Genomic DNA, 25623 nt, shown 5'->3' on the forward strand with positions numbered 1-25623 from the left:
ATCAAGCAGATATGTCCACCGGAGAGTCAGGATTGCCTGCAGTTCCCTAGCAAGCTTATGGCAACACTGGTTTTGCATGGTGTAGTATGATCTCTTATATATATTGACTCACTCAGTAGGGCCCTTTGTCAAGAAATGTCTGCAGTGTTTTGGGGACTGGAGCCACCTCCTCCCACTAGAGCATAGAGTGTCATTTGTTCCTAGCTGAATCTAGTTGCTTTGATCCAGCATGTTCTCCATCTGTTATGCTGTTTTACATAGGACTTAAATCTGTGTTCACATTCTCCTTGCCTGTAAATCTGATGAAAAGAGTGACGCTGACCAGGGCACAGATTTGATTATGAAGCTACTCTCTTCTGCATAAGTGAAGCATGCCAAGCTAAAGGATGTTAGTATCTCTTAAGGCGTATCTAATCCAAGATAGACCACATTGGCTAGAGGGGTGGGGAATCCTGGGAGGGCTCTTTGCTTTGACCACATCCGTAAGGTACACCTGTATGTGAAACATTCCTTAACGTTGCCTCACTCCTTTTGAATACATGATTTTAGCAACTATCATAGCAAACTGCATTGTCCTTGCTCTGGAGCAGCATCTGCCTGATGGAGACAAGACGCCGATGTCAGAGCGGTTGGTGAGTAGAATTCCCTTCTTCTGAAATGGTTTTAGGGCAGAACCAAACACGGTCTCAGAGGTACAGTAAACTTGACCCTACAGCATTATGCTTTGTGTTTCCCCACTCATTTCACCCTGTAATGTGGAGCTAAAATAGCCAGCTCAAAAATTCTGGTGCATAGTTAGGATGGAGGAGTGAAGCTAGAGCCTGAGCCCAGCAGTTTTTCTGGAGTCCAGGGTAGCAGAGGAGCGTCACAGTGTCTACTGGATTCCTGGTCAGGGGACCTGCAGAAAACCTGTTTACAAAGGCAAGGGTGAACAAAAGGGAGATCCCTAGATATTTTGAACTTTCACCTCCCAGAAGTACCTGCTGGCATGACCAGCAGTCCAGAAACATTGGTGTTCTGAGCTTCTGGGAAGAAGGATGGATAAAAAAGCAATAACTACACCTATTTTTTCCTTATGCATGCCTCCTTAGGATGACACAGAACCATACTTCATTGGAATCTTTTGTTTCGAGGCTGGAATTAAAATTATTGCCTTAGGATTTGCTTTCCACAAAGGCTCCTACCTAAGGAATGGCTGGAATGTGATGGACTTTGTGGTGGTTCTCACAGGGTGAGTATTTGTTCTTTAAACTCAGTTCTTGTTTGCTTTCCGTTTGGTTAGTCTGTGATCATTGGGCAGTGACAGGCCTGAGAAAGGAGCCTGAACGCTTCGGTTCTGTTTTCTGGTGTGGAAGGAAAGGAAAGGGCAAAGTACTTTGAAAGAGGATAGGTAGGTTTGGCACAAGAGCTTCTGGTTTGGATTCCTGTTCTAATGAGTAGCAGCTTAGACTGAAGACAGTCAATATCACAGCATGCCCTTCACCTGCACTATGATCTAGACATCATGTGTTGCCTTACATGCACATGTTCCAGCAAGTTGGATGCTGGTTCAGCCATCAATCATACACTTTCATTTGAACTTCAGCCAGGCTGTCCTCCTTTAAAAACTTGGAATCTGCATCTATGTGTTTGTACAATCATCCATCTCTTTAAAAGATGCAGGTGCTTCAAAAACAGTTGCAGAACTCTTCTGGAGGTGGTGGAAATGTGTTGCTGAGAATACCATTTCTAGCAAATAAGTGCATTCTACTGCTGTCTTTCATTTATTTTATTTACTATTAACTTTGGATAATGAAAATGCGCCTATCCTGTCATTCAGTTATTTTTCCCAGTTTAAATAAATTAACTCTTATTGAAAACGTGCAGAACCTGTTCTTTTAGAGTTTGCCCACTGTACAAAAAGGTACATTTGTAGCTTCCATGTAGCCTGAAGTGCCTGATCCTGCCTAATCTTGGAAGCTAAGCAGGGTCAGGCCTGGGCAGAAGTGGGATGGGTGACCTGAGTGTATGAGTCTATGATTATTGCTGTCAACTGCCTAGAGAGCTTTGGCTATGGGCAGTATAAAAAATGTAATAATAATAATAAATGTTGTGAGGGTGCTTTCAAACTTGCCCTCTTCCTGTCCCACTCCTAAGATGCTGCATCTCTCTTCATCCCTAGAACAGCAGGCAGAGGGTTTTGGGATAAGTTGTTCCTCAACTCTGCCACTAAACTAGCCTGATCCCATCTTGCTTTTTATATGTGTAAGTTCATATAGATGCAGTTTTTTGATATCGTAATTTTCTTGAACACCCACAATTTTAAGGTTGGCACATGAACACGGCATTTTGGATCTGTGTGTAACAAACAGGTACATCATGTCTGCAATGCTGTGTCCTCACACTTTCCTAGTTTGCAAAGCTTGCTTCCTGCTGCTTCCCAGCCTGCTCATATCTTGAGATGAGAACAAAAGCCCTTTTTTCCCTTGAAACAAAGATGTTTTTGGTGATGGAGTGTTCTCAACACCCACCCAGACTTTCATTTATTGTGATGTTCTTAGATTTGAGAATAGCTTCTAGACATCAGAGAAAACTCCATGGATAGTATGTTAATCTGAGGGACTATAGCCCATATAAAACCCATATTTCCAGTTGGATGGTTTGGGTCCTCTTTGAAAGAAACTTGAAAATGTTTTCTCTCTTCGTAGCCTAGGTCCTCTATTTCTAGGTAAGATCAGGTTTTGTCCAGGGAAACCCAGGTTCAAATCCGACCTCAGTTATGAAGCTTGTTAGGTAGCTTCATGCAAGTCAGTATTCACAACTTTCACAAGGTTCTTTAGATGAAATAATATTAATAGCAATAATAAAAATAATGCATTTTGCAGTGAAAAGTACTATAACAAAGATCAATAATGATGTCAAAAACTGTAACCCCGGGGAGCTGACACTCAAGTTACATGGGACAATTGCCCTGTTCTGAGTTTGCTTTTTCTGCTTCCTTCTCTGTGTTGCCCTGTGAACAATTATTTGCAGAGTATCTGGAAGCTCTTGAAACAAGATTTTTAGAATCTATTTTTAACCCAGATTGGAGAGAGAGTATGTTATTAAAGAAAATCCCAAGAAATTAGTGCTGTTCCCATTTTCACAATACCATCCAGTTTGCCATTTTTCTCAGCCCCTTGATATTTACATCATGTTTTCTTGGCATACTGTGGACATGTGATAGTTTGATTGTTTTGAATGTCCTGACATAAGGATAATGATAGCATGAGAAGGGTTGTGGCTTGGCAGAGGGATGCAGCCCAGGGAGTTTGAAACTGAGATCCAGTCCCACCAATTCTGATTGGGCTTAACGAGATTGCATCAACTCAGTCTATTACATTGTCCATAATGAACCTGAAAGTAAAATTGTCTTTGCATCCTTCCTAGGGTCTCATGTCTGAAGGCCAGTTCATTCAGGAATTTTTCCCACCAAATTAGCAGCCTAAGGAATCCCCGGGGTTGCACAAGCATGGAAAAATATTGCAGTAAAGTTGGCAGTACTTAGTACAGTAGCAATTCCTGTGATTGTGATATTGGGAAAAAGTGCTGCTACAATTACAGAAATGAATGGTTATCTGCACCGCCTGTTTCACACTGCCATTTCTCCCCACGATGGTGGGTCTGGAGTTTGGGCACACAGATGAAAAAAGCATGGATGGAGAAGCCTTGCATTGTGCCTTGTCAGCCTATGGCTTCTCACTGAGAATAGTTATCACAGCCCGAAGCCAGTGCAAAGGCTGCTTCCCACATTTTCAGGGCTGGTGTGGCTGCTTCCTGCACAGGAAATCAGTTAAATTTCTTCTGTGTAGTTTGGAGTGTCAGGGGTGGGTCCTTGGTGGCTCATTGTGTTTTTATTCAGTGCCACCATGGAGTTTTCAAGCTTCTGAAAAGGAAGTATGACTATGGTACTACACATTACAGGAATGCCTGGGGCTGAAAATGAACACAATATTTTTACTCTTGTTGCATACTTTGAGCGAAATGAAAAACAGAATGTGACGGTTAAGGGCTGAAAGAAATGTTACAAGGGATGTGTGGCTTCCACCAAGGGCAGCAGCAGCCCTGCCTTCTCCTCCTGCATATCCCTGGTGATCCCTTGTAAGTAAAGACATGGGTCATCACATCAGTCAGTGCCTCCTTACATCATTTTAGGCAGGTTCTCGGCTTACTGCTAGGTTGGTGGATGTGTTTCAAGAGTGCAATCAAATGGACCATGCAAAGGTTGATTCACAGAATCCCAAAGACCTGTTGTGGGGTGTTCTGCAGGTTAAGCAGCTAGATCTATTCACAAGGCTTTTAAGAGAAAGTGCAGAGTCCCCAAGGCTTTTCTCATAGGAAGCTGTTTCCACCGACAAAGAGGTACTAGTGCAAACGCATGGATGTCCTGCTTCTGTCAGTTTCAGAGCTCAAGAGCTGATCCACACGTTCAGGTAATGTCCCTGGATTGTACCAGTTCAGAAAGCAGGCTTTGTGTGTGTGTGTGTGTGTGTGTGTGTGTGTGTGTGTGTGTGGCGGGGTCATATGCTTGGATATCTGTTCCCATTCAAAACTCCCTGAGGACTTCTTCACACACACAGCACTCAAGAAGGTTCAAAATTCCTGCCACGCTCCAACTGCTGCATCCCTAGCACGGTGCAGCTCATTGGTATGCCAGACAGAATGTGCTTCTTGATTAGGGAGTCCTCCCTGCACTATTACTTAAGGAGCTTTCCAGACGTGTCCTGAATGCTGAAGGAACCTCAGCCTGCCCGCACAGCCTGAATGGTAAAAAGGCAGGGAGGAAGTGGGGATGGCAAAGGAGATTTCCTGCCACTTCTGCTGGCAAGTAGCTAGGTGGGCGGACCTTCAGGCCACAGACTCCAATGACAAATTGTAAGAGCAGGATTTCGATAGAAGCAATTGTTTTGTGGCTAGATTTCAATGTGCGACTGCACCCATATGCATGCCTGAGTACAGCACTCTCTGCTTATTCCTCTTTTTGTGAACATTTGGTTTTCCCACGATAAGCATTATACAGTTATGTTCCATGTACATAGTATGTACATGCTTTAATATGTGTGTGCATGCATGCAGGCATGTGCACACACAAGTGTGTGCCTTAGAGACAAGATAAATGTGTTTCTTGAGGGGCCATTCCACAGGTATGACTTGATGCACGTATATGTGTGCCCAATGTGACTTTGAGCACCCTGCAACCTCACTATTATGGGTCCAGTTGAAGACCACTGCCCTGAACATAACTGCCTAAAGTTAAGGGCATACAGATAAATTTGTATAAATATTTGAGAAAACAACATAATTGAAAAGACAAGAATGAAAATCTTTCCTGGTCAACATCATGCATTCATGAATGGGGAGTACCTTAAATACTCCAACCAAGATCTCACCATGTTCTGGCTGGCTTTGGGGTCCAGCTCCAAGCTTGTGCTTCCACTGCTTTTACTCCCTGATTTTACAAAATGGTCCTACTGGAGCTCAGGGTGGGACAATCAGCAGCTTCCAAGGTTGACAGGGGCTTCCCTGGCCATGTGTTGCCCTCAGAAACACAATGGACAAAGAAGTCTCCAGCATGGTCTCTTTCTTCCAAACAGTCTTGGAACTGGGAAGGGTACAGAGACAATCCCCAGCCACCACTGTTGTTCCAAGAAGGTAGTGACCACCTCACCTACCACGGTGGACAAAAAATTTGACTCCTGACTAGAGCCTCAAAAATAACATAGTGACATTAAAAAGAAAAACTCTGATGATTCTTCTGTCGTAAATCTGTTTGGTGCCCGAGCATGTCTGTATCATTCTGATTCCTTTCCTATTCCTAGTAGAGATAGGTGGTATTCTAGGTAGTGAATCTCTGGAAGAGCTTTCTGTGACTCAGGGTAGTGAGGCCTTTTTTTGAGGGATAGCAGATTGAAAATTTGGCAAAAATTGACAGGGCAAAAATTTGCTGGGGGATAGGCCTTTGAGCTATCCCCCAGTCGCCGTTTGCCTGTAGGGACACTGTGTAAGGATAACATATCATCCATGAGAATTGGGTAGTTAACGGAGCAGCTGATCTTTTAAGAATGAAAGAGGCACAGGGCGAAGGACACTATTATTAATGGAGTTACTGAGGAAAAGTGCTTGCTGCGTGCAAGACTTAATACAAATACAATTTCTTGTCTAAACAAAACAAAATTTTCTGTAGCACACTTTTGCCTGCTGCAGCCATCATCCAGAGAGCTGGATAATAGAAACCACTGATCACACCTGCTTGTAGGGCATGTCTGGATAGTTCTTCCTGTCTGCAAATGGAGCATGGAATCATAATGGGAGTGACAGCTTGCCAAATGTGGACACCATAAGTGCATAGAATGCTTTTTTATTTAAAAAGGAAATGAAGAAAAGAGAGCCTCTGTTTTTACACATTTCTCTGTGAAGATGATCATGCATTTTTGTATATGTGTAGGAGCTTGAGGAGGAGATGTAGGAGATGATCCTAAAGATGATGTCTCTTATTTATTTCTTTATTTAAAACATTCATATCTGCCATTCTGAAACTTGAGGCCTCTTACAACAAAGACACAAAATTAAAAATCACAATGTTCATACTAACCTCCCCCACAAAAAACCCCTCCTACACGTGCATGCTGTTCTCCTTCCTGCTGATGTCCTCACTTCACCCAAGATAGGCACATGACAAAGGCTATTTCCTGTGCCGTGCAGGCTGCAGTGGGGTTTGAATGAGGATACACATCTTGCATATGTTGCTGTTGGAAACTAATAATTAAAGAGTGTACTTTCCATTGTTAATGTATCTTCAGCGCTTCAATCAATCATGAGGGGTAAACTGCCATAGACCAGTTTCGACTTGTTCGTCAAGTCTGTGCCTTTGAGTCATGCACTCCCTTTTTACTATTCATACTCTTTCCATCATTTCTTGGATCAGGCATATTTATTTATTAGAGAAATGTATACACCACTTTTAACAGTGCTTCTCCAAAGTAGTGTATAATACATCATATTAAAACAAGGACCACAATTAATGGTAAAATGTAACATTAAAATATTAACATTAAAGCCCCCAAGAAAAATAATAAAAGGAGCAATAAACCCAGCTACATATCAAGTCAGCAATTCTACTGTGATACTAAAAACACTGCTGTGAAGAATAACATAAATATATTTAGGACCTGCCATAAAAAGAAAGAATTAATTGTATCACTAGGGGGAGAGAACCATAAATATGAGGCCACCACAAGAAGGCCCTGTCTCTTGTGCCTGGTGGGACACAACAGCAGGCCTTTGAAGCTGATCTCAATGCCTAAGCCTTCATACGGTCTTGGTAGTCCTTTAAGTAACTTCGTCCCAGACTATCAGTAAAAGTCAGTGCCAGTTTGAACTGGGCTTAGAAGCAAAGCAAGAATCAATAGAAACTCCAGTTTTTCTTTGTGGTCTCTGTGCATCACACACATGGGCTTTGCACCTGCGTGGAGTCTGTCATCAGTACAGCTAAATGTTATTTTGGGCAGGAGCTCCCCTTTTCCTCTTCCTTGTACCCATGAGAGGGGCTCCCACCCATTCCCACAGTTCCCTTTCCACCACCTCCATGCCTAGATCAGGAAGTGCTTCTGTCCTCAACCTGAGTATTTTTTCACATTTATTACCTTTTTTCTGGATGCAACAGCAAACCATACAATGTTTCAACCAGGACAAGAGGAGGGGAACAGGAGTTTGCAAGCAGGAGTAGATTGGGAGTGGAGGAACTGAAAGCTTGAAGCCAACACGTAAACCATAGTTTCTGGATTTTATGTCCAAATTGGCTTCACAAAGACATTACATTTGGTTAAATAGTTTTTATATGGATTATCAGACTCACTCACTCCAAAATTCTCATATTATTTCCATCAGTAAAATGTCTCCAGTTGCCCTCCCAAGGCCACCTTCTTGAGTTGCAGATGCAGATCATTTGTCCCTGTTCTTCAAACCAGTGCTTAGATTATATATACAGACACACCCCATGCACACACATGCATGCGCACGCACACGCAGAGAGTTGGCAGCTTATATCAATGAGATGAGTCCTGTTGCCGAGGCAACCAGCATGAATGAGCATAGGAAGGTAACTGTGGAGACTGTGAATGGGAAAGGACCAGTTGCTATGGAGATCCAGTAAATGGGAAGGGCCCTTCTGGCAGGACAGAAGCAGGCTCATCTGCAGGCAGCAGTGCTTCTCACACGTCAGTTGATGGGAGTAATGGAATGAGCTGGAGTTGTCTTGCCAGTTGTGAAAGGATTGTGGCCAAATAAACATATGTTTAGGATGAGCCCACTTGGGTACCGGCAGGACCAGGCCAGTAGCCGCAAGTGCGTGGGTGAGGAAATAGGACAGCAAGACTAGTCTAGTGTACAGGTCCGCTCTAGGAGTTATGCTTGAGGGATCCAGTCAAATGAGGCAGCAAAGACAGCAGGCAAGGCAGCCACAGATTAGGCATTTAGGTAGCTTGTTGTAGCAGAGGAGAAATGCAGGAAATAAAAATGGAGGATTGAACCCAGTAGCACAGAGAGCATGTGAGGCAAAGAAAACTCTGGTTATCAAGTAGGGATGGGGACTATCTGGCCAATGCACATGCTTTTGCCCCAATTCTATTCCAATTCATTTGTGCATTGTTCTGCCATGTTTTACAGTCATGTAAGGATAGCACCCATGCATTTGTCTGGTCAAGGCCAAAGCTCCTGTTGCTCAGCCAAGGGACGTGGAGAGGGAGAGAAAGTTGACTACTCCTGTGACATTCAGCTACTGGTTTTCTGGCGGTCGTCAAATCCCTACCCAATAGATGGATCCTATGTGATGTATAATAGTGGCTATTTCCTTTTTGAAAATGTATCTGGTTTCCTCGACTGGAGAACATCCACTGCAGTCCTAGTTCCTGCTACCTGACCCATTCACTCCTGAAAAGGGAAATTCATCTCAGCATAAGCATCCAGTATTACTTGACAGTGCCTACAGCAGCTACTGTCTGCAAAGTCTTCCTTCTTCTTCAGACTAACCTGTAATGTCTGTGTGTGTTGTGTGTGTTAAGCAAGCTCCACTGCTCCCATAATGAGGAAGATTTGCAGAATCCCTTGGAAATTAGTTTTCCATCTCCCATCCTGTACTAGTGTACTCTAAACTAATTTGAGATAGACTGCAGGCCCAGAAGTAGCCTCTGTCGACCCAAGACCTATTAATCAATCCCAGCACACTTCTTGGGATGTTCTATTCCTGGCCAAAGTGAGATGATCACAGGCTGTGCTGGGATTGTTTGGCTCCCAAAAGATGCATATAACCTGTATCTTCTGTACAGCCCTCCAGATACTGACCTCACTAAATATTTCTCTGTATGTGACTGAAAATGTTCAGCTATGTATTTTTCTTTGCTGTATTTTTTCCACACCACAGAGAGTATTTTTGTGCAATTGTGGAAATTAAGGAAAAGTTAAAAATAACAGCAACCTCAAACTACTGTTGCACAATATGCAATCATGCTTGCTTCTTGTTTATTTGGTAATTGTTCATGATAATGACTATTGGGGCTTTGTGTTGCTATTTGCACAGCTTCTACTTCAAGGGGGGGAAATAGAAAGGAAAAACCTCCCAACCCAAATGTCTTGTTTTGAAGTAGGAGAAAAGATGTTTGATTCACACAATAGCCATGCAAATATCCTTCCTATAATGAGAGTAATTAAAGCAGGGAAATATTTCCCTCTCTTTACAACCAGTTCTGGGCCACATCAAGCATACACAGATTTCTGTAGAATTTCAGCAGTTCAGATGCAGCAGGTCAGGTGTGCATTACAGATACTTTGAACTGGCACTGTGAACAGCATAACCGTTCCCCAGGTGTGTGAAAACATTTATTTCTTTTCTCTGAAATTCATAGTTCCATCTTGCATTTAACCTCAGTTGCCCTCCCCCTGCATGTTCCTTCCAGCGCTGGATCTGTAGCCAAAAGAGGCTAGGCTTTATGCTGTGTATTTCTGGGAATCTAGATCATGGCTTTTTGTATTGCAGCATAGCTGATGAGTCAAAGGAATCACAGCGAAATGATTTTCCTTTCCTCCTTCTCAAACAGAATTTCTATCTGGCCCCAGACTGTAGCTTCAGTCTCCGGATTTTAGAGACAATTGGGAATCATTCCTGCAATGGTTAATAGTGGTTGCAGTGACTCATAGAAAAGAAAGTGGGAACCTGTAAGGAATTCATTCTCATTCTCTCTCTCTCTCTCTCTCTCTCTCTCTCTCTCTCTCTCTCTCTCTCTGTGTGTGTGTGTGTGTGTGTGTGTGTGTGTGTAGATAACACTCCCCTACTTTCCTCCCTATCCTGCACAGCTTTCCCCCACAATGAATAGATTACTAGAGGAGATGGACTGTGGTCCAAGAAAGCATTCTCCCACCCTTATATAACAAAGGTTGGGAGGACAGTTGGTCTCAGAAGTAACATGCCACAAACACCAATACCCCCCACCCCCCATGGATCATTTAGGGACAAAGTGAAGGTCTAAAGTGACTGTTGGGTGAGGAAAAGGGACTGAAACAGCGCACCAAAAATATTCTTTGGGTTTTAATTATTCCCTCTCTGGCTTAATTGTTTCAGAGGAAGACTAATTTCTTTCCCTCTGAATCATATAAGGTGAAAAAGTGAGGGGAAAGGGAGAAAATTGGGAGGGCACAAAGTGGAAAGCCCCTGAAGTGACCAATGCAGTGCTGCCAGCATGTGCCTGCCTCCCCCCTCCCTCCCCCATCAAGGTCACTTTTACAGACAGCTCCTCATGTTGGCTGAATAAAAGCCAGTTGCCTAGGCTCAGGGCTAGCGCAGGCATGCTGCTGCTCTCTGTTACTGGACATATTTGCTGCCCAAAATTTTGTAGAGTTTGGGAGAAGACAAGGGATGTCTGCCATCAGTACACACCCTCATCTGCCCCCTCTGCTACTAAGGCCCTTCAGATTTCTAAGGGTGGATATTGTTATTTCTCATTCGGCAGCTTACAACAACAACAGCAACAACAAATCTTAAAACAGTAGAACAATAGGAAACGTAACAACCCGAGTGCACGTTGAGAGGAATCAGAATCTAACATGTCCCATATGCCTTTGCTGCTTATTTTGGGTTATGTTTCTGTAGTACACAGCCTCATGGTAACCACTTATAAGGGTACACAATAGAATCCTGAATTTCGGAATACTGTTGCACATTTAAGTAAGACCCCTCACCCAAGCTGGACTACAGTTTCTGCACCACCTTGTAAAATGAGCAAGGACTGCTTTGGGCTTTTAAAATAAAATATTGCGAAGAAAGGAAAGTGATGAGGTGCCTTTATTTATCTTGAATAAAGGGCATTGGACCTGGATGTGGACTCTCTCAGTTCCAAGTCGCTCTAAATTTGGTGGGCAACGTGGGCAATTCACTGTTGATCAGTGCTCCCCCGCACATAAAATGGTAATAACATCAAAATCTGTTATTTATTTGAGAATACAGTATCAAAATGATCATACTTAAGAAATAAACATTTTAATTGCTGGTTGATTGATTTTATTGTGTTCTCGTTCATTTTGGGGATGTTGTAAGAAAGCCATACCATAGATCTCATATGGAATTGAAAGGGTAGGATAGAAATAACAATGTCTGAAGCTTTTGTTAATTTCTTCCTATTGTTTAAGGCCATGCATTATTTCCTATTATGTTTTCCTGTTTGCTGTTGTATCTCTTCCCCATGCCAGAGATTTCTGTAATGCATTCAGCTACATATGGTTCCATCAGCTGCACTGCAGCTGCTATCTTTTCTGGGGGATACTTGCAACCCAATTATGCCCCTTAGTGGGAAAGATGTGTATAAACTATTCTACCAAACTAATTTTCTGCTACTTGCTCCAGGATTCTAAAAGCAGATTTCAAGCAGCATTCTTTGGAGAATTATCGGTCATGTGCTAAAATGAAGGTTGTGGCAAATTACTGTAGAAAAGAGAGTTGGGAAGTGGACCATTTTAAATGCAATGTGGTTCAGTAGAAAGTGTGCTGATCCTTTCTTGACCTGTAATTTTGCTCCCCAAACCCACCACTTCCTAAAAATTTCTTCCCAACTGTCTTTCTTTGGTACCTTGGGACAAGTTCATGGGTATCAGGAAGAGTCAGCAATCTGATTCAGGGTCCTGACCACCTGTGTTGCACCGTCCCCACCCATTCTTTGTTTCTGAGAAAATTGGCATGTCCTAATTCTGACATGCAGACTGTATTACCCCAGGGTCTAGTTTTCATAGTTCAGTAGCACAGAGCATGCTGTGCATGCAAAAGATTTCCAAATCAAGGGTGGGAAAGGCTCCTGCCTGAAACCCCGGAGACCCCCTGCCTAGTCAGTGTAGGCAGCGTTGCATTAGATGGATCGAGTGCCTGAGTTCATATGACTAAGGCAGCTTTTTCTATTCCGTTGCACAGTCTCGGGGGAATTGCTCTAGGATGCATCGTCTGTGGGTAAATATCTTCCCTAAAAGGTCAGCTATAAATTTATTCTGAAAAATCTGGCCTGTTAAGAATTGTTCACTTCACTGCTTTATAACCAATCATGGCAAGACTTTTCGTGTCCTTATTTGGTGTAGCCTAGTGAAAGGACTTATGTGCATTGATATGTCACCCAAGAGTTCTTGAGGTAGGTCCATGTTGCCTTGGAAAATAACAGTTAGAAATTAAATGTGGCATAATGCTCAGTTATACAAAGTGAATAAGGAAAGAGAAGATAGCTAAAAAGAGGGAGCAATGCAAATCATAATATGAAATCTCAGAAATGGATTGTATATTAGTTTACTTGTACACTATGGTTTTCTTAAGCAGTGAACAGAACCTTCATTTCTTTTCCTGTTATCCAGTTTTTTGGCTGATTTTGGTGGGTGCCTCGTCCAGTGCAAATGAAGGAAGGCTACTACCCTTCTTAGTTAGACACTGAGTCAGTCAGAAAGCTGGCATATGCCTTAACACTAATTAGGTATGACACACTCTGTGGGCCCCATTGTGGCAGCTGCAGGCAGCTGGAAGCCACCATTTTATATTTTCCACAGTGCTCCAGGAAGACACAAAATCAGACATTCTGGGGTGTTGGCAGGAAATGTAAAATGGCAGTGCAAGTGTCTTAGGGAAGGAATCCATGCCAGTGGGCCTTGTTGGGTACAAGGGCTTTGGAGGCTGCCTAAGGATGTCAGGTGCTGGGATTGGTCTTCTGGCTAAGAAACTTGGACTGTAAATCAAGAAGATCCTAGCTTTGATCTTCTGCCATGGATTTGCTAGTTGGTTTGAGGGAAGGCATTAATTCTCAGTCACAGTCCCCAGCTGCAATATGACTGTAATTATACTGTCCTGTTAGGATCATCTTTTTATTTGTTATATTTATATCCCGCCTTTTTTCCTTTCAAGGAGCTTAGGGTGGCTTTCATAACTCTTCTCTTCCTGTCTCTCTTCTCCTTACAACAGCCTTGTGAGGTAGGTTGTGCTGAGTGTTCGTGCTGAGCCCAAAGTCACCCAGCAAGCTCCATGGCTGAGTGGGGACTGGATCCCACATCTCCTGAGTCCCAGTCCCACATTCCTAATCATTACACCACACATACATATCCATTTAATGTACTATGTAAAGCATTTTGTACAGTTGAAAATGCTATTTAAATTGCCATACAGTAACAAACATGAACATCTATGGTATTTCATCCATCTGAGAAATAATTGGGATGGTACTATTTGTACACCTGCAGTTTCATGTCAGAAGCAAACAGTCTGGTTTCTAGCACAACATTTGGCACCCTGAGAATTGCCGTTTTTGTTTTAAAATAGCAAATTCCTAATTCTCATGACCTTGGGGAAAACTTGGAAACATGTATAGTATTTGACAGAGGCATTCAGGGCTGCCTGCCACACTGCTTTAGCAAGCATGATGTTTAATCTTGTTGAAGGAAGGGTGCCACCTATTATGTGTGAATAGTGACATAACTGAGCTTTTTGTCTCTAGTATATTTGGAGATTATGGATACAAAGTGGTAAATAGCTATTGACATTCTAAGCAGGGTCCACTACGTCAGTAATTAAGGAAAACCAAGTGGTACCTTTATGAAGCCTTCCCCAATCTGGTGCTATCCAGACAAATTGGACTACAGTTCCCATCATCATGAGCCAAAGTTGCCATGCTGGATAAAACTATTGGGGCCATTATTTGAGAAAGGATGCCTTAAAAGACTAGCAGGGCTACCTCTGTGGAAGTAGGTGACCTTTGTGTTTCAGACAACTAATTGTTTGCAGAGGCTGCCTATTTCTAATGCCAGTAAAGATAACCTGATTAGAGCAATGCATGTGTCAATGTGCAATGTGCTACACTTCAGTATTTATTAATGGAGCTTCCGTGTCTCAACGTGACCCTTTTCCTCCCCACCTTTCACCAATGTTGTCGTGACTCCCTAGGACTGCAGATAGATAGCCTTGGAAAGTTGCACAGTTAATTGAAATTCATGAAGTAAAGCTTTCCTCATCATTGCATCTACATGTTTCAAAAAATCTTCCCTCCTATTAATGCTTGCCATTCACCTTTTCAAGGCACATAAGTTTTGCCATGCTGAGAAAAAATGACAGTCCTAGGCTCATTTCCCATATGAAGCAGTTTGCAGTAGCTGGCAAAACTGAGAGCTTGAAAGGAATGAATCAGATGACCCTTTATCCACAGGCCAGGACCTACCATCAGCCGCAGAAAAAAAGCAGGTACCTTGCAAATGGCTGAGGGCCTGAATTGGGATTGACCTAAAATGCTGTAGCTCTCTAGGAAGCATGCTCTATTCAGGCTCATTTCTGTTTGCAAATGGAGGCCAAATTACACAGCAGGTAAATGCATCACCTTAAATCGCCTGAAGCTTTTATTTGCAGCTATGAGGGAGAAAGAGCAATCAGAATCTGAACTGTAGGTGAGGTTGCTATTTTTCACCCTTTCCTTCCTGCCGCAGTCCTGATAACCCCCGCTCCACATACATGCACTCACACAGACTTTCCATCTGTTATCTGCATTGGAAGGAATGCTTCCATAGACACTAGAAAGAGTTACATCTAGATTCAAAGTATGTGCATCCATAACCAAGTCTCGTTATTTCAAGAACTGCTTTCCATGTAAGTGCACTTAGGATCACCAACTTGAGCTGATAAACCATTCTTCTAATTTGAACTGTTACATCAGAAAAACCTCATCTTTCCATCCTAAGAGAGGCTTATTTTGGCACTGATAAAGCACTGCTGCTGTTTTCATTATGATCAGTTATATAGCACTGTTAATGGACAGAGAGCTTTAAAAATTTACTCTACTTCACTCCTGAATCCACTCTGCTTATGTGTCCTCTTGTTGTATGATTATATGTTGTATAATCTCTCTCAGGGATGATATGCTATGTAAAATGAGAATTTTATTTCTTAATTACTTGGGATATGTGTGGATTTATAATGCAGGAGTCACTGTTACCACCTTTTCCTTTCCTACTGAAGGCAAGGTGATGATCACTTCATCCAAAGCTTTTTCAGGGCAGGCTGTTTAACACCAGCCCTACTATAAATATTCTCCCGTTGATCATATTTTAAAGGTATCTATAGCCTTAATGGCCTTGATAATTGTGTCATTAAAAATAGAAAAATGCAAGGCGGCTGAGAAACAGCTGGTGTCTTGTGAATACTTGCTTGTGGCTGGTTTCAGCATGGTACATGGGACCCTTAGCACAACACTATTTCAGACTGATGCCTTGTGTAGATCAAATGAGTTCACAATACATTATTGGTAGGACAAAATTGATTTATTTGTTTCTAGCCTTTTTATACTGCCCAAAAGCTGAAGCTATAAATAATAAAACAACTTAAAGCCATTTAAATCAGAAAATGCAACATAAGATAGAGTATAAAAAATTAAATGGTTAAAACTGCAGTACAACATAGAAGTAAAAACTACAGTAAGACCTAGCAGCAGTACAAAGTTTTAAAATACAATATAGGATTTAAAACAAACTGAAATTTAAATATCTGGGAAAATAAAGGCTTTACCTGGAGCCAGAAAGAGTGCAATGTAGATGCAAGTCAAGCCTCTATGAGAAGTTTATTCCATAGCCAGGTTACCATGGCAGAAAAGGCCTTCTTCTTAGTAGCTACCCACCTGAATTTCCTTGGCAAGGGCTCTGACAGAAAGACTGCTGAGGAAGATCTTGGGATCCAAGCAGGTATATATGGAGGAGAAAGTCCTTCAGGGAACCAGGTTCCAAGTCATTTAGGACTCTGAACATTAATACTTGCACTTTTAATTGGGGCTCAACATGGGCTGGCAGCTATTGCAGGGCAGATTGCAAGCTACTGGCCTACCAGGATCATGCTGATCAGTCCCCATTAACAAGCTTGCTGCCCTATTTTGGACCTGCTGAATTTTGCAGACCATTTTCAAAGGCAGCCCCACATTATAACAAATTGCAGTAACCCAACTGAGAAGGCAGCAGAACATGGATAACCGTAGCTAGGCTATCCCTGTCCCAATGAGGATGTAGTTGGCGTGTCACTCTAAGTTAATAAAAGGTGAATCGCCAAATCACCCATGTTTCTAGTGACAGTGCTGCATCCAGGAACTTCTCAAAACTACACACTTGATTCTTTAGGCGGAGAGCAACACCTTCTAGAGTCTAGAATAAGTTGAATATCAACTTATTGATATATTATTAAGTTGAATATCACTTGAGTAGTGAACTATCTACTTACACTAGCTCCACTTGTCTGGATTGAATCTCAGCGTACTGGCCCTCATCCAGTCCATTACTGTGCCAAGGCACTGATTTAGCACATCCACTTTCTCACCTGGATTTAATGAGGAGAAGAGTTCTCAAAAGTGGCACAGGGATGGCCCTCTGTATAATATCTTGAGTCTATTTTGTTCCATCTCCTTCTGTTACAGTCTCAGATCTGACTCAGTATACTCCCCCCTCTAGTCTGATTTCTGATCATCTGGCCAAGACAGAATGCTAAATGTAGATTTAGGCCTGCACATTCACGTGTGTGGCAAAAGAGTCTGTCAAAGGAAATAGAGCACCTGGAGTTCAGCAGCAGCACAACAATCACCCCCTGGTTTGCACTCTCCAATACCTCAGAAACAATTTGTGCAATGCATCAAGTGCTGTGCCCTAAAGCATAGAAGGGGCAAGACCCACGCAAAAGCAGTTTTCAAATGGCTTTGTTCTCTGTATAGGAGAGCAACCGCTCTCATTATCAGGAATCAATGTTCTAGTCTAAAACTCATGCTAGCAGAGTCAGGTTGTGCTCAAGTATGTTGACTTGACATCCTGACTGCTGCCCTGACCTTGTCCTGCACTCCCCGTTATGTATCTGAGCCAGCAAAATTCTAGAGCTCAGGGTGAGTGCATGACCCATGACAGCTTCCTATTAGTACTGAACCCCACGTGCACCCAGTGTCTCATCTGCAAGCAGGTGCATCATTAACAGCTCCATCAATAATACAGGTAGATTCTTATTTTGCTCATGGACAGTCCCTATTCCCTCTCTCCCCTGTTGCGAAGGAGAGTGGAGTCTCAATATTTACCATATGCATCCCTTATGCAATTGTAACAGAACTCTGTGTGCAGTGGCTGTTTGTTCTGTTCCACTTGGCCAGGCTGTGATCCTGCAGGGCAAAATGATTATAGGTGTGTGACTGCCAGGAGCATGGCTGGAATGGAGTGCCCGGCATTCACCAACAGGAACGTTACCTGTGTGTGGGAGGGCATTATGGCTACCATCTCGCCTTCCCTGTGGAAATCACTGCTGTTAGCTGCTGAGGGAGGGAGGATTACATAATTCAGTCTTGCCAAGGCAATTTTGCCAGTATACAGTTGACAATATTTGGAAAGTGATTGAGGGAGAATGTTGAGAGGAGAGAATGTTGCAGCATTCATACTTCGAGGTTTCACACAAACACACACACCTACCTTTGCTTGCCTGTGTGAAGTGCATTGGTTCCTCTCCAGTTGGGATGGCTGAACAAAACACCTACTGAGTGTTTGTGTATGGAAACTTGAAGTGGATACTTGTAAAGGTCCTGAGAAGACAAGTGTCAGAAATCTGCTTCCCCTCTATTTGTTGGGGCCAGATGGTACAAAGTGCTTGGTTTCTGTGCAAAGTGACTTTCCCCCATAGGCTCCTCATGTTCATTCCATGTGTTCATGACAGGAGGCCAGAAAGATCTAGACCCATGCTGTGCATTCTGTCCTTGGAGTTACAGCTTCCCACTTTAATAAACTGGCATGGATATGCTGTAATTGGCTGTAGTTGGTCTGAACTCCTATAGTCCAGTGTCATGGTGTGAGCAGAGTGGGGAGAGGTGGTGGGCAGTGCACTGGGCTCTCCATTAAGTTCAGTGGGAGACTTTTAACTTGCACTACTCCTTTCACTGGTATGTTAAGCTAATGTAGGAGCTGGGATCAGGGGCTAGAAAAACATGGGGTTTGGCGTATTTTCTCTTCCCCAAAGCCTCAAGTACTGTCCTGTTTTGGCCCCTCTGCCAGTATAGTTGAGCCAGCATGGCTCTGACACATGGCCCATTGCAGTAGCGTCTCTCACGATGTGCTGCCACAGTGGAAATGCACTACATTCGGAAATGCTCCTGCTAACATGCATGCAGACTGGGTTATGTGTAAGTATGTCTCTTAGCCATTTGACCTCATGCTTTCCTTTTTTCTTCACTTTCCTCAAATGCTAGATAGTAAACCCCTCAGAGCAGAGACCTGTCTCTTTTGTTACATCACACTGTAAAGAACCATGTACCCTGATGCTGATGATAATAGGATACAGCTGCTGCAGTCCCAGCCATTCCTTTCCCAGTCCTCTTGCCTTAGTAGCCACAGCGAAAAGGGCGAGGAAGCAAGAGTGGGGCAAGGAAGCCAGTAACAGAATAGACTGGGAGGCCCAGCAGCTGGATCCTTTCTCAGTGCCTTGGAATATTTAAAGATAGAGATATTTTTCCCGATTCAACTAGGGATGTGTAAGACTGAAATCATGCTTAATCACATGGATCCTCCACTGGGTCCGTGCAGGATGCCTCTTTATGGTAGGAAGCTCTGCTGTAATATGTCTTGCTGCCAACACTGTTATCTGTTCAGTGCCAGGTTAAGACTGTCCTCTGAGGCACTTGACAGCATATGACAAGGTTTTTAATTCAGGTTCTAGATTTATTGTTGCTTGTTAATATTATTAGGTGCATCTGTGCGTCCATGCTTGTGCGCGCATATGCTCATGCAGCCTGTTGTGTAACATATTTTTGCAGTTTCTAATTTGTGTAAACTACCCAGAGACCTTTGGCTATTGAATGGTATAGAAATATAATGAATAAATGAATTTCACATACACGGCCTTTTTATTCCAGATGTGTGCATCCCAAAGGATGCATGGCGCTCATAATGGGTTAGACTGGCAAGTGTGACATCGCATATCATAGCAGAAGTGCAGTGGAAAGCCCAATACAATTCTTCAGTCTTCCTTCCCTGCCTCCATGTAGTGTAAGAACTAGTTCCTGTTGAGGAATTAGCAACTAATTCCCATCCCACACCACTTTATCTTGTGATGCGAGAGTGTGATATGAATTCCAGGCTAAGTGCTGCCTTTTAATCCATGTGCCATACATTTCACAGATTGTGCTACCCTAGTCTCTGGAAGCTCTCTCGCTTTCCTTCTGTCTGAGATTGTGACATGTACCTTTTTCTCTCTCCATTGCTGATTCACTGGCCAGACTAGATAACTGGTTCCTAATCAGAGTTGTTCGCTAGGCCTATCTGACTCCTCTTTTAATTACCACAAGAAAAAAGATAGGAACACAGCAAGAATAACTTCTAATTCCAGAGCTAAGAGATCTCATTACAACACAATTACTAGCCTCTAAAATGCAACCACTTTTAAGTTAGAAAAGGACAAAAAAGAAGGTTGAGGGGAAAGATTGCTTAATTAGCGAAAGGTTGTTGCTAAGAGGATTGCTATATCTTTGTGCAATGTATGGGGAAAACCTGGTGTGTTTACCTCTTGCCAAAATTGTCAGAATCCTGAAGTATCACAGTACAATGAAGAGAGTGTGACAATGATCATCATCTTATTTTTTTTAGCATTAAACCAATCGTAGACAAAATTCCTGGAATCATTCCCAGCTATTAGGAAAGAGTAGTGGACAAAATTAGTTAGAGTTGGGGTGCAAGCCATTTGTAAAGAATGATGATTGCCAAACTGGGCAGGGGGGAAGCAACTGAAGATGTTGTTGTGTATTAATATTTATAACCTCTATTCCATCCTGAAGGAGGATTTTCAAGGTGGCTCACCTGTCATACAAACAATAGCAATAAAACTGTGAAACAATAAACAAGAGCATTGACAAAATGCAAAGCAAATATGAGATTATCACAACACATTTATTGAAAGGAAAATCTAAATGGTATGGCAGGGTAGGCTAGAAGTTTTGTCCTATAGTAACTCTCATCCTTCACCATTGTCAATGCTGGTTTAAGGTTAGGGTTCAGATGTCAAAACATCGGGGGGGGGGGGGGTGTTACAAATTGCCCAGTCCTACAGAATGCTCTCTATCTGTGCCTGAAAGTAGAGAGGTCAGCCAGATTTCCCAGGGAAATGGACTTAAACTAAGGGCTGGTTTCTCCTAGGTTGAGGTAGTTGTAGATCCAACTGCTTCAATGTTGGCCATGCATATGCGCATCACTGGCCAGGATGTATGCCCTCTGACAACAAATCATTTTTCTTGGAGGGCTACTGTGAGATGTGAGTGAGGTTGCTGACCAGCACTTCAGTTCCACTCCATAAAATTCCCTGGGTTGCCACTGACATTTCCTCAGGCCGTCAGTTCCACCACCTCATTTCAGAGACAGCCTCAGAAATAATCACACAGTGCCGCAGCTTGTAGCCCACAAAGCTGGCAACTGAAACCATGCATAGGTCACTCTATACTAATACTTCTTTACTTGATTATGGACACAGAATTTGGCCACTCACTCATTCTCAGCCTAACCTACCTCACAGGGCTGTTACTGTGAAGATAAAATGGAGCTACGTATGGAAGTTGTCCTGGATACCACAAAAGAGGGAATAAGGCGGGATGTGAAAGCAATGGAATAATAATAGTAGTAACGATAATATGATTTTTATCTTCTAGTTGCTTTTCATATTTATGTCTTTGTGTGCATGCACATGTGTGCTCTGAGAGAGAGAGGTGTAAATGACGGACAATTTATGATTTTCATACAGATAAAATAAAGGAGCATGTGCACATGTAGACAGGGTCAAGTTTTTCTCTTGGGAAAGCGTCCATAAATACTCATGTCCGGCCTAATGGAGTACAGATTCATTGTGTTCTTTCATATTCTCCATACTTATAATGGGCACATATGTTTTCTTTAATCAGGCAAATAGAAGGTTGTGCAGCATGGCTTTCATAAGGGAAGCAATAAAATGTGTTCACCAACCCAGCCCTCCCTCTCTCCCTCTATCTGCAATGAGCTCATCTGAATTGGGTTGTCCTGAAGCCAGTGTTTGCATTTTTTCTTTTTTTTTAATGGGACATCCCACTGTGAGCCACTGCTGCCTTGCTTACTTTGGCTCTCCGTCACCAAGGTTGTGTGTGCATGTTTGGTTTTTTTTTTTTTTACTGGTTCTGCATCTTTGTTAGCAAGGGGAATGTTCTGTTATGGAAACAAATTGATGGGAAAATTTCATATACTTAGCTTTTACACAGGAGACTACTATTAACAACCACAGGTAATTGATGCCTCATTTGGATGGGTTCTTTTCCAGCTCTTTTAATGCAATTAATCCTCAATGTTAGAATGGTAAACCTACACTCTATTAGTTATTGTGGGTACAAAATCAAGGAAAGTAGCTATTGCTGATAATTATTCTATTCTACAGCAAATTAATACAATTTTTTATATGCACCCAGAGACCTAATGTTCAGAAGAATGGGAATATGAATTTGTCAACATGCTTTAGGAAGGCCAGTTTCCTTTCCAAGTGGTGACAGTCTGGCTTTCAGATCTCATTGGAAAAGCCACATGTCTTCCTACTTTGCTATGTTGAAAGCTTAAGTTCTCAGTATCAATGCTTCCTTTTTCTCTTGCAGCATCTTGGCAACAGTTGGCACTGAATTTGACCTGCGGACTCTGCGGGCAGTTCGTGTACTTCGGCCACTAAAGCTAGTGTCGGGAATCCCAAGTGAGTTAGCCCCCCATTTGTGACCTACAGCCTTTCTGAAGCACCAGGTGTGACATAGCCAAACCACCCTCTTTGAAGCACCAACTTCAACACAAACTGTTTCTTGTCTCCTTGTGGCATCACGGCTTTCTTGTCACCACAGCCAACATCCACAAGGAATGCAGCTTCTACCCTGCTATCTGCCCTTGGAATCCAGACAAAAATTCTAGGAGTGACCCCACTGAACATCTTTTGAAATATAAATGATACAATTTATAAAAACTAGTCAATAATTTTCTAGTGGAACTAACTTTTGAGTAAATATCCATTGCATCCCTCATTCAACAGAAAGTGGTTATAAAAATTGACATTGGAGGATCTACTGAAATTCTAAACTCAGGAAGATATGACCCCTTCTTACTAATCTTCCTGAGTACTCTTTGCCCTGGTCTACTCTCTCTATAGGATTTTTTTCTTGTTTAGTATACATAATTGACTTTTTCTCCAGATAATTATTCACCAATAAAAGAACTGGACACATCAATTATCTGCATATTGATAGAGAATAGGGAACCTGTTTCCTCTCCCTGTCTTACCTTTGCTGCTTCTGAATCCCATAAACAGGGTGCAACTCTCAGCTTAGAAAGAAGAGGTGGGAAAGTTGCCCAAAGCAGGGAGCAGAAGACAGGTCTCTTTCTAGCCCTGGTGAGAAGCAGTAATGTATGCTGCTATGTGTGCTTGTGGACGTTTTCTGACGATCTCGTTCTGTCCTCTGTCTTTTTCCTACAGGTTTACAAGTAGTCCTCAAGTCCATCATGAAGGCCATGATACCTCTGCTACAAATTGGCCTCCTCCTATTTTTTGCAATCCTTATTTTTGCAATCATAGGGTTAGAATTTTATATGGGGAAATTTCACACCGCCTGCAAGGATATTCATACAGGTAGGTAAAAGAGCATCTTTGTTTCCCTGTCTCCTCTCCTCCTCTGTCCCAGTTATTTTGAGGCTGGGCAGAAAGTATCAGGCAGGGCAGACATCTGCTAAATTAAAGTGAGGCCTGGGAGATGATTGAGAGTTATTACATTTTGGTTAGGGAGAAATGTAATCCGGGTTCAGATGTACATAAAGTGTGTGATGAACCTGCTGGGTAATGGCACTCACTGTATTTTGTTCATAAGTATAGCCTTTCCTTCAGCTTCAGGAGGAATCAGTTCTTCTTGTTTCTGGAGAAGGTAGCCATAGAAAATAGTAATTGGTTGTCCTTAGGATGCCAGTGGTACTTACTTCCCACCTCCCACCCCTCCTTTATGGAACATTTCTCCTCCAACTGTTAAAAAAGTTATATTTTGTTACATTTAAAGAAAAAATACAAATAAAATGCTGAACAGAAGTGCTGGAGATTCTTACAGCCCTTTTAAAATGTTATTTTTAAAAAATGGTATGGAAGGAAATTGGAGGGGCCAAGATATGACACGGGCTACCCTGAGCTTCTGCCTGCCTTTTTCCTACCCCCCTTGAGGCATCAGCGCTAGGCAGGCTAAAATGCACATCTAGCAAACATAGAAGGCAGGAAAAGGGCAAGATGATCTCCTCCACAGGTTCTCCAATTCCACATTGGATAACAGGAAATCTCTGAGTTTGGGGTCTTCTGATCCTTGAGGGTACAATAGCTAGTACTGTGTCCTAGGTGATCCGCAGTGGAGAAGCATGTAGATGTTATGAATTCAGTTATCTGATTAGTATGTCTATCAAATGGCTTGCAAAACAGGATGAAGCTGGGCCTGAGCAGTGGAGCAGGAAAAGTCCTGGGCCCATCTGTACACAGCCATACACAGAGGCTCTGAACAAGAATTCCTGGTTTCTCTTTCTTGCAATGGGACCAGCACATTCTGTGGCAATAAGCAAATTATCATGTCTTACTAAAATCCCATGTTGCCCCTATTTTTTACAAAAATAGCATTTGCACCTTCCATGGAACCACCTTTCCCCAGTGGAAGGAGCAATGGTCTCTGAAGGGTTCATAAACTCAAATGTTCCTCTTCTACCATAGAGGAGAGGGGGGAAAAGGCCTAGTTCACATCGATGTACAAATCAATAGGTATAACTTTCATAGGTAAAATCATGCAATCATCAACACATAGATGAGCCAGAGAAAAACCCTTTTTTGTGCATCCTTGAAATGTAGCTAACATGAACCAGGCCCGGTTCCAGAGAGGGCCAGATGACTCTTGATGGATAACAGCAGCTCAGACTAGGGGCAATTCACAACAACCCACCCCATCTTCCTCCTCTTCTCTGAAATAGCACCCATCCTCCTCCCCTCCTTCCCAGCATCTTCTTTCTGCATTGGGATGCAGGCAGGAAAGATCATGCCATTGTAATTTTTTACTTCTGTAACCTATCAAAAAGTGTTAACTGTGTTATCTGTAACCCCTTAACCCTCAGTGTATAAAAGGGCCAACTGAGCACTGCTCAGGTGCTCCATCTGGAATGAGAAAAAATCTTTAAAAATGAAGCCTTACTATGTTGTGTGGTTTGGGGATTTTGCACACCAGGACACAGACCTATTTTGGTCAACAACATTGTCAGGGACATTATCCCCAGCTGCACTAAAGCAATTTTTTTGTAACAACATGACATGTATTTGTGAGCATTTGTTTTCCATTTGAGTGCCAGGTGCCCTCACAGTAGACTTGTCAAGTGAACGCACAAGCATGGGCTGCCATTTTCCACACCACCAAACATCTTTTAATTTGCTTATTATGTAGCATGCAAAAATCTGAGCTATCTTTATGATATGCTAGTCACATGACAGGTCATCATGAGCATACTTTCCAATAGGGCTATAAACATGCAGTCACCAGGAATGCTATCCCTGAGCACAAGGACCATCTGAACTAGGCCCAAATCCCTCCAGGTAACTTATGTGAACGATCCTCAGATAAGGCCAGGCATGCAGTCTGGTGCGGTGTGGTGCTGAATCCTGAATCCAGTCGCCTGTGCTAAGTCTTGCAGCTGCTGTTGAGATTGGTCCCAAGGTCTGAGAGAAACACTGTGCAAAGGTACAAAGCTAGCTTCAGTCACCTCATTAATTGGGCTGTTGATGCTCACCACTGCACTGCCCATCAGGGGCTGCTGACAGAGGCCTGAAACTGGCCCTGCCAGGAGACAGAGTCCAAAACCTGCATCTCTTTGGAAGGTGTCCAGGAAGATTATACCTGGGACCACTGACTTGTGATTTCTGCTCTATATAAAATGGCATTAGTTCATATGGCAAGGACTGCCATTTGGTATTTCAGTTTTTGGGTTATTTTATATGGTTTTGTTTTAATGTACATTTTATTGTAAGGTGCTTTTTCCCCTGGCAGAAAGCTTCCAAAT

General features: G+C 42.6%; 1 protein-coding gene across 1 annotated transcript in view; it reads left to right on the plus strand.

The window, feature by feature from the left end:
* The window catches only part of CACNA1A (calcium voltage-gated channel subunit alpha1 A), a 220110-nt gene that overhangs the window by 37826 nt on the left and 156661 nt on the right, over nt 1-25623 (plus strand). Inside the window, exons 2-5 of the mRNA XM_044454096.1 lie at nt 527-632; nt 1092-1231; nt 22173-22264; nt 23033-23185. Coding sequence (XP_044310031.1) covers nt 527-632; nt 1092-1231; nt 22173-22264; nt 23033-23185 — 491 coding nt within the window. The remainder of the gene's footprint in view (nt 1-526; nt 633-1091; nt 1232-22172; nt 22265-23032; nt 23186-25623) is intronic.

This window comes from Varanus komodoensis, unplaced genomic scaffold (genome assembly GCF_004798865.1).
Source record: "Varanus komodoensis strain SLA01 unplaced genomic scaffold, ASM479886v1 scaffold7_1, whole genome shotgun sequence".
Taxonomy (NCBI): domain Eukaryota; kingdom Metazoa; phylum Chordata; class Lepidosauria; order Squamata; family Varanidae; genus Varanus; species Varanus komodoensis.